The 10,563-nt window shown below is 34.9% G+C and overlaps 1 protein-coding gene across 1 annotated transcript; it reads left to right on the top strand.

Moving 5' to 3' along the window:
* Window positions 1–7,608: 7,608 nt before the first annotated feature.
* On the top strand, window positions 7,609–8,569 carry LOC124898576. The gene is made up of 3 exons (XM_047412215.1): window positions 7,609–7,653; window positions 7,998–8,366; window positions 8,429–8,569. Exons 1-3 carry the CDS (start codon window positions 7,609–7,611, stop codon window positions 8,567–8,569), a joined length of 555 nt encoding a protein of 184 aa, XP_047268171.1.
* Window positions 8,570–10,563: the final 1,994 nt, after the last annotated feature.

Genomic DNA, 10,563 nt, shown 5'->3' with positions numbered 1-10,563 from the left:
CCCTCTTGGAGGGTGGAAAAAACCATTCTAGGAACGCTTCTTTCAATTTTCTCTAGTAGGTGATGGAATCAGGCGTAAGCTCATTCAGCCACAATGTTGCCTCTCCAGATAGAGACAATGGGAAAAACCTCAACCGTATAGTGTTCTGGCCCACTCCTAGGTTATCAAAAAATTTGCAAATGGTGACAAAATTCACCAGATATAGGTTCGGATCATCGTCAGGAAGGCCATCAAAAAACCTCTTTATATTGAGAAATTGGATCATAGTACTTGTAATGTTGAACTTGGCTCCAGGTGCCAACGGTGGAGGAATAATTACACCCGTTGTACCTACCCCATCTATGCCATCATCATTATCTTTAAGATCATACTGGGCCAGCTAGTACTCTTGTCTTCTTTGGAATGAACGATTCCGATTAACATTACGTGACACTTGTGTAGCTATCAGCTCTGCATGCCTTGGGTTACCAGGGTTTAATAACTTCTCTTCCTCTTGCCCGACATTTTGCACATTCACTTGAGCTCTAGCTAAGGCTGCCAGTCTGTTAGCCTCTTATTGTTCTGCCATTCTTCCTATTCGTTGCAATTTTGGATTTAGTGGTAATAATATTTCTCCAGAACTTCTGGTGCTTGGCATACACTATAAAATCCTGCAAATAAACAAAAACAACAAATAAACGTAAATCTAGGAAACTTAACTAACAGTCAATTAACGCATACAAACTTTAGCTTACAACCATATTCCCCGGCAACGGTGCCATTTTTGATGATGCTCAAATTACACTCTTGAATGGGTGTAAGTGATCGTTGTCAATATAAAATCCAACTAGGTTGAGGTCTAATTCCATAGGAAATATGGTGTGAACTCAATTTGTTTACGATTTAATCCACTGATAGTTTAATGTTTCCTAAAATGGGGGGGTTTAGGTTTAACAAGTTGTTGTTTGTTACTTTATTTTCGGTGTTTGTAAATCTAGAGTTTATGAAATAACCAAAATTATGTTCACTAGGGCTTTCGGTACATGAAAGATGCTAAAAGTGGTTCAAGATTCTCACGGTGGGTAGGATAACAAGCTATCTTTATCGATGTTATGCTTAAATGTCTCTCGACCTACTTAAGCATTTAATTCCCTAATCTTCTCTGACTTGGGGAATTTCTATTTACTGTCCAGATTTTACCTCAGGTTAACCAACCTTGTTACAACGCTGATTATTAAATGAAGTATTTCCGAGTCCCTATTGATAATTCACTTACTACTATATTTGATTTCTTTCTCAAGCAAATCAAAGAAGGTGTGTCTACTGTTTGCAACCAACAGACATTAATTAAAACTTCAGAATTATCAAGAAATCCTACCACCTTTTGAATCTTGAATAATTAGCACCCCATCAAGACCTAACCCTAGATTCCATAACTCAGGTTAATGGAGCTTAGCTACTCATGATGTAATGAACTAAACACATAATTGAATTCATGATTTGAAAGATAAACTTATAGAGATAAATAATAACTAGTGAATCGCAGATTAGATCACAAAGAAAAAATCCTAAAATATTGATAATAATCTCTCAAAAATAGTTGTGTTGTTAAAGTCAAGAAGTAAAGAGAGAAAATATCAAAATATACTGTCCAAAACACCAGGTGTCTACCTTGTGCGGAATAATAATAATAATAATCATATCTAGAAAATCCTAAGACAAAGCTTTAAATAGTTTACCCTAAATAAGGAAAAAAATTAATAAAAATCAGAAATCCTTCGGATTAGCCGACGACATTTGTGATAGCTTATCAGGAAGCTGACAACTTATCACAAATGTCGTCAGCTTCTTCTTCAATTTTGGGCTCTTCCTGCTTAAGGCTGATGACAAACTTGATAACCTATCAGCTACGTGATGGCCTATCACAAAATATCGTCAAGGCTTTGCTTCAGTTCTCCTTGGCTACCTTAGGCTGACGATATTCTTGATAACTTATTAGACCCTTGACAGCTTATCACAAAATATCGTCACAACTTCCACTTTAGGACAATTCTCTGTCTACTGATGACGACCAACCTGATAGCTTATCATAGGGCTAATGACTTATCACAAATGTCGTCAGCCACATTTGTCTTCAGATTTCTTCAAACTTCAACTTCTTTGCTTCATTTCATGTTGGTTCTCTATCATATCAGCTTAAACTACAAAATCAAACATAAACTAATTAAAAATAACTAAAGTTTCTCAAGACCTTGCAATTATTTAGAGTTAAAAGCCTCAAATGTGTTAGCATATGCTCACATATCAATATAATTGATGAAGAGTAATGGGAATAAGATTTTGTAGCTTACCCAAGCTTAAATGATGAAGAAACCCTCAAAAATTACCTAAATTGAAATCTCAAAGATCCAAAATAAAGAAAACACATAAAAAAAAGATTTTGTACTGTTTAGTGAATAGTGCCTCACAATCGCGCCCCCCACCTCATGATCATTAGGGTCAACATTGATCGATAACAAGGCTGGTCGTTACGATCGCGTAGCTGATCCTCGTGATTGGAATGAGTCAAACTAATTTGGTTTGCTAATTAACCCATTATTTACCATATTGTCCCTTACTTAACTGACTTAACAATCAACTTTTGGACACCTTGAGAGAGGTCGCGTGCCGCAAGGTCAAAGGTTGGATATAGGGGATGTGGTGCTCACCCAAAAAAAGTTAGGCAGTTTGGGGTTTCCCTAGGGGATATGGAGCATATCCCATTACTTGCTTTGGGGGTGCGGTGCAAGACGTCTCAAAAAAGGTGGTATTTTGCTTTATTTTAGCTCTCATCTTCTCATACATTTGATCCTTGTTTTCCAATTTCTTGTGAATTGTTTGTAGGCTTTAATTAGCTTTAAAAACAACTCCAATGGTATCCTACAACATCATATAATGAGAATTAGTTCATACATCACAATAGAGCTCATCAAAGTACACTAGAACAAGCATATATCAAGCTAGCACCACTAGTTTTCTCATCTAAAATCTATTTCATCATTTTGACTCTTGACTTGTTTCATATGCACCATGAACATCCTAAAAATGTACTTCAACACATAATTACACGGTTATACTATTAATTACCCATTAAGCACACAAAATTATCCTCAAAATTAAGCTAAATGCTTATAAATAATGACACTTAGGAGTATAAATACGCCTAAGATCAAAACCCCTCCAGAAATGCTCTTTGAAATATTACAAAATATAACTAGTTTTCCAATTAACTAGAAAACTTTCCAAGCCTGTAATGGAGAATACTTTATTTCTCCATTAATTTTTGTTGGGCCCATTATATTCTGATAAACTTATTTCTTGATCTTGTATGCAGCGTCCTTCCAAGTTGTTGATCATGAACCTATCATATCTACACAAAAAGTGATGGAATGAAAAAACCTCTTTGATTTGCTGACTTTTTGTACTCCTAATTTTTCTTTATGTTGGCTGAAGGAGCAATCGTTCTCTAAATTGTAAATTTTATATTTTGCCGATGGAGCAACCGTTCTCTAATTTGTAAACTGTACACTTGTTTGTATTTGTATATAATTTTGTCTGGTGTATTTAATTGCATGATTTATCCTTCAAAACTATTTTGATCTGCTGATAAGTTAATATATATTTCATGCTTTCACTAAGTTGGTATAAACACTGAGTGCACATAAATCTTTTACTAAAATATTGTTATGTCTTTAGAACAAGAGTAAATTCATTCATTAGTCTTTGACTACAAAATTTAATTATCAATTTTTATAATTGTTTTTCTTATTCTAGTGTGCTTCGGTCTAACAACTACTAAATTATGTAATCTGATTTTAGATTCTCCTTGATAAGACTTACATAACTACTATTTTTAATCCAGCTCATCATATCATTTTATTTTTCATAGACCACATTTTCTAGGATTACTCATCACTATAGTATAAAATCTCCCGAGCTCTATCTCTCACTCGTTAAATTTTGATTCTTGCAATTAAGGTGATCCCTTCATTGGTTTCGCTGGAAGTTTATCACAGATAATTTACTAGAGATGCCGCGATTAATGTGATTTGTTCATTGGTTTTGCTAGAATTTTCATCATGAGATCTCACAATTCGAGTGATATGTTCATTGATTTAGCTAGAATTCATCCCTTTTTAACAAATACATGATCTACTTATAAGTACTTGAATCATGTTTGATAAAGTTGATAACTAATTTTGGTAATTAAATCTTGTTAAAAGTTTAAAAATGTCAAAAAGGAAATAATTTTGGTTTTACTTACTCATTTTAAATAAGTGATTTTTCTTATTAATGTTAGCACTGACTTTGAACTTCACATATCTGTCTGGAAGAAATTGATTAATTTCTATCTATTAATATTTGATCTTCAGTAGTTTTGGTTCTCTATTTGGATTTCTCTCCTATAATGAGTTTTCAGGTTGAGAGTGAGATCCATTATTTTTTGTAAAAAAATTTATCTATTTTATTTTTTATTTGATTAAGCCTAATTTGATTGGTTTGGATAGCTTGTTTTCTAATTGCTTTATTTTCATTTTTTCTTTACTTCTGAAGTGAGAGATTTTCAAATTTTTCATTATTATTTTCTTTTTGGACTTTTTTTAAACTTTTAAACAAGATTTAGTTATAGAAATTAGTTCAAAATTTCATCAAACACAATTCAGGTACTTATAAGCAGATCATGTATTTATTAAAAAGGATGAATTTTGGCTAAATCAATGAACATATAACTTGAATTGTGGAATCTTGTGATGAATTTTTGGTGAAACCAATGAACAGATCACATTAATTGCAGTATCTCCAGTAAATTCTCTGTGATGAAATTCTAGTGAAATCAATGAATAAATTACTTTAGTTGCAAGAATCAAAATTTGACAAGTGAGAAAAAAAGCTTCAGACACTTTATACTATTGTGATGAGTGATCCTAGACAGTGTCGTCTATGGGAAATAAAATGATATGATGAGATGGATTGACTATAGCAGTTATGTTAGTCTTACTAGGGAGAATCTAAGTATTGAAGGACAAGTCTAGGTTTTTCTTAAGAGTTTGAGTCATCTAAGGGACGAATTTCAAAAATTTTTATTCCGAATTTCCTTTAAGTTACAGCTATAAATAGCATCTTTTAGGGTTTCATTAAAAAGGAGAAGAAATCTTAGACATCTGGAACTTCACGAACTTTAGTATTTCTCTCTCTAGTTTTGGATAACTATCACCATTAACTTGTGAGAGATTACTATTGCTTTTTGTGGAGTTATTTAGTGATTGAATCGAAGAAACAATTATTGCTTTTCATTGCTCTGTAAGTTTATCTTTCAAATCATGAATTCAATTATGTGTTTCTTTCATTACATCATGAGTGGATAAACTCCATTAACTTGAGTTATGGAATCTAGGGTTAGGTCTTGATGAGGTGCTAAGTATTCAGGATTCAAAAGACGGTAGGATTTCTTGATAATTCTGAAGTTTTAATTAACGTATGTTGGTTGAAAACAGTAGACATGCTTGCTTTGGTTTGCTTGAGAAAGAAATCAAATATAGTAGGAAGTGAATTATCAAAAGGGACTCGGAAATACTTCGTTTAATAATCAACGCTATAACAAGGTTGGTTAACCTGAGGTTAAATCTGGGCAGTAAATAGAAATTCCCTATGTTCAAGAGGATTAGAGAATGAAACGCTTAAGTAGGTCGAGAGATAATTAAGCATAACAACAATAAATATAGCTTGTTATCCTACCCACCATGAGAATCTTGAACCGCTTCTAGCATCTGTCATGTACCGGAAGCCTTAGTGAACATAATTCTGGTTATTTCATAGACTCTTGATTTACAAACACTGAAACTAGAGTGACCAACAATTATTTGCTAATCATTAAAAACCCCCACTTTATCTTTTCGTATCATGCATTTGAATTCAACTTGTAGCTATAGTTTTAATTTGATTTAATCGCCACTCATATTGTTCCCCGTGGATTCGACCCGGACTCCAAATTTGGGTAAATATATTGACGATGACTGCCTTGCACTAAATAAGGTTTAAGTTGAGCGTTATCAATAACCGTCGTGTCTAATGAGAAGAATGAGCTAGTTCCTTTGAGACCAGTCACTAGATGTAGAGTATGCATGGATTATAGAAAGTAAAATGCTTGGATTTAGAAGGACCACTTTTCGATGTCGTTCATGGATCAAATGATGGACAGATTAGTAGACGGAGGATGGCATTGTTTTATTGATGGGTATTCCAGTTACAATAAAATCATGATTGCACCGGAAGACCATGAGAAGACCACCTTTACATGTCCTTATAGGACCTTTGCATTCAAACGAATGTCATTAGGGCTACGCAACGCTCCTGTCACATTTTAGAGATATATGATGTCCATTTTTTCTGATATGGTGGAAGGCACCATTGAAGTTTATATAGATGAGTTTTTGGTTGTAGGGAACTTTTTTGATGAATGTCTAAAGAACTTAACAAAATCTCTACAGAGGTGTGAAGAATGTAGTTTGGTATTTAATTAGGGAAAGTGCCATTTCATGGTTAAATAAGGAATTGTGCTTAGGCACAAGATTTCAATGAGAGGAATAGAGGCTAATTTACCAAAAGTGGAGGTGATTGAAAAATTACCTTATCCAATTTCTATAAAGGGAATTTGGAGTTTTCTAGGGCATGCAGGTTTCATAGATGATTTATCAAGGGTTTTTCAAAGATTGCTAGTCTATTTTGCAAGCTTCTTGAGAAAGAAGTAAAGTTCAATTTTGATGAAGCCTGTAACAAGGCATTTGCAAACTTAAAAGAGAAATTGGTGTCTGCTGCAATCATTGTGTATCCGGATTGGTCTTTACCTTTCAAAATTATGTGTGATGCTAGCAGATCGGCTTTAGGGGATGCACTAGTCCAAAGAAAAGAGAAGATCTTTCATTCCATCTACTATTCTAGTAAGGCACTAAATCCTGCTTAAAAGAACTATATCATGATTGAGCAAGAGTTATTGGCACTAGTTTTTGCCTTTAAAATTTTTAGATCTTACTTGATTGGGACAAAGGTGATTGTGCACTCCGATCATGCAACATTGTTGTACTTAATGGCTAAAAATGATGTAAAGCCAAGGCTTATTCGGCGGGTGCTGTTTCTTGTAAGAATTTGATTTCGAGGTAAAGGACAGAAAAGGTATAGAGAATTAAGTAGCAGATTATTTGTCTAGGTTAGAGGAGGAATCTATGTAGAAGATTGATAAGGGTTTGGAGATTGATGACAGCTTTCCAGATGAGCAGTTATTGGAAGCTTCCTAAGATTTGATTCCATGGTTTGCAGACTTTGCAAATTACTTAGCAAGTGTTCTAATCCCAGAACATCTTTCATATCAGCAAAGAAAGAAGTTCATGCATGAGTTAAGAAAATTTTTAGCATATGAACCTTATCTATTTAAAATTTATGCAGATGGAATCATTCATAGATGCATACCTGAGGTAGAGATAAGGAGTATACTTGAGGCGTGTCATTCATTGCCAGTTAGGGGTTATTATGGAGCGACTCGAACCTCTTATAAAATCCTACAATGCAGATCCTATTGGCTGACCATATACAAAAATGCATGTGACTATGCGGCTGCTTACAATTAATGCTAACGACAAGGTACTATTACTAGAAGACATGAACTCCCTATGAGCCCTATCATAGAATTAGAAGTGTTTGATGTATATGGCATAGATTTCATGGGGCCTTTTGTAAGTTCGTATGGCATGAAGTACATAATTGTAGTTGTTGACTATGTGTCGAAGTGGGTGGTAGCAACTGCACTTCCTAACAATGAAGCAAAGAGTGTCATAGTATTTTTGAGAAATAATATCTTTCCTCGATTTGGTATGCCACGTGCTATTATTAGTGATGGAGTGTCAAATTTTTGTAATCATCTATTCAAGAGTCTGCTGGAAATATATGGAGTGAATTACAAGGTGGTAACAACTTATCATCCATAGACTAGTACACAAGTTGAAGTATCCAATAGAGAAATCAAGTCAATACTGGCGAAGACCGTGAATGCCAATTGGACTGATTGGGCAATAAGGTTAGATGATGCATTATGGGCTTATTTTACAGCTTATAAAACCCCCATAGGTGCTTCACCTTATCAAATTGTGTATGAAAAATCTTTCCATTTACCAATTGAGCTTGAGCATAAGGCACTATGGGCATTGAAGGCGCTGAATTTAGAGTTGAAAGATGTAGCTAAATCTAGGTTTAATGGCATAAATGAGTTACACAAATTCCGGCTTCAGACATACGAAAGTCGAACACTTTACAAGGAAGACAAGAAGTTGTATCATGACAGGAAGATTGAGAAAAAGGTATTGAAAAAGGTGACCAAGTGCTACTGTATAATTATAGACTTTATTTGTTTCCTGAAAAGCTAAAGTCTAGGTGGCATAGTCCATTCACTGTGACAAGAGTGTATTCCTATGGGGTGTTAGAAATAATGAAGGATGGTACAAATCCATTCAAGGTAAATGGACACAGAGTAAAGAACTATATGGGAAATGCAAAAAAGTGAAGGAGCTAGTAGATAGTGACCTTGATGAAGTCTGAGTAATAAAGGCAATTACATCGTGCCACGACATTAAATCAAGTGTTGCATAGGAGGCAAGTCATGAGGCTAGTTGGTGAAATTTGAGTAACCAACCTAACCACGTCGTGCCACGATGTTAAATCAAGCGCTGTGTGGGAGGCAACCCATGGTTTTGTAATTATTTAATTTATAGGGTAATCTATTTGTTTAATATACAGGACTAAAAGAATGCAACTAAAATCTAGAAATGATAAAAGGGTATCATACGGACTCTTTATGAGTTGTATCTATACGGTACGACTCGTGAGTAAGAATCGTAATGACCTGGCAGATTAGTAAAAATTAGAAATTAAGTTTGGGAATGAATAAAACTCTTGATATGACTCGTAGCCTCTGGTTAAGGGTCGTGAACAAGAATCATATCCCTCCAGAACTCAGGTAATCTTTCAGTCAATACGAGTCAAAGAAATAACCTATAAAATTAGGTACGAGCCGTATAAACCAATCACACCCCAATTTACTAGGTCAGATCTTAAGTTTGACCCAGCCCAGACCTATGATTTAAATAGCAAAATTTGACCCGATAGGCCACCTAAGAACCTTAGCTCATCCCTGCAATTTTCCTCCAAAAATTTTGAACTTCAATCTGCAAAATCAAGTTGTTCCCAACTAAATCTACGTACCAACAACTTTGAATCAATCACTTGGTGCAATTTTTAACTCGAATTTGAGGCCACTACGATTGAAAGTTGAAATCCTCCATTCTACACTGACCAAGTAAGTTTTCAAATTATTTTTATGGCATTACAAAGTCAATTGAGTAATATATGCTATGGTATTCATGGGTTAAGTACAATTTATGCATATGTTTGGTAGATTGATGACATAATTTAGATATTTGTGTTGAAACTTGAAAATGGGGATGAAGAAGGGTTTAGAAATAGGTTTTTGTGTGTTTATGTGTTGAAAATGCTGGATATAGCTGAATAAAGTAGTGGGTAAATTGGGAATTTCATCGGAGTCAAACTTTGAAAGTTGGACTTCTATGTTGCAGTGGATACGAGATTCCTTATGACTCATACCCACGGGTATGAGAGTTGTAATGAGACTCATACCCACTATCAACATGGAAATCTAATAAATTCAAAGTTCTAGAATGGATATGTCTCAACCTTACGAATTGTATCTAGACCTTACATCTCGTACATATATATCGTACCCACCTGGGAAGAAAATAACTTGAATAAAAGTTTCTGACCAGTTTATGACTGTTGGTCACGAGTCATAACCAATCGATACGACTGGTGAGGAGGAGTCATAAGCTAGATAGTAAATAATGATCATGAATTTTCTACGTTACGACTCAGGTATACGAGTCGTACCCAATGGGTACGACCAATTTTCACCACTCGTACCCAACTGGAACAAGGCACATTGAACTATCATTTTGAATTTTGTTTTTTTTTCTTTTCTTAGTTATGAACTTTAGTATATTTGCAGGAAAAATGCCTCCAAAGAATGTGTCTTCATCCAAAACTATGGCAAAGAAAGGAAATAAGCAAAAGCCAGTGGAAAGTAAAGAGACCAGCGTATCAGTAAACTAGACTAAAAGTCATGGGGAAGAATATACTGGGACTGCATCTAAGAATGATGCATAAAAAGGAAAAGTAGCAGCTAAAGCTAAAGGTAAGAAAACAGTTCCCTAAGAATCTAAAACCCTACCACCTAAGGGTCCACAATGAAAGAACACAACTATCTTTCTACCGTACATACCACAACCCGAGGATGATAAAGATGAGGATGTTAATGATAAAGCTGAATCCAGTTCAGCTGAAGAAAGTTCAAACGAGGGTGGGGTCTCGAGGTAGAGGTTACCCCAATAGAAAGACATGACCCCCCACTTGCACTAGCCCCTACTTTGGTGCCCATTATAGAATGATAGGGTTACCCCGGTATGCAGGCGACGTTTGACACAGGGT

This window comes from Capsicum annuum, chromosome 1, assembly GCF_002878395.1.
Source record: "Capsicum annuum cultivar UCD-10X-F1 chromosome 1, UCD10Xv1.1, whole genome shotgun sequence".
NCBI classification, from domain to species: Eukaryota; Viridiplantae; Streptophyta; class Magnoliopsida; order Solanales; family Solanaceae; genus Capsicum; species Capsicum annuum.
Note: the sequence above shows the minus strand (reverse complement) of the source record. Positions and strands in the feature narration are given on the sequence as shown.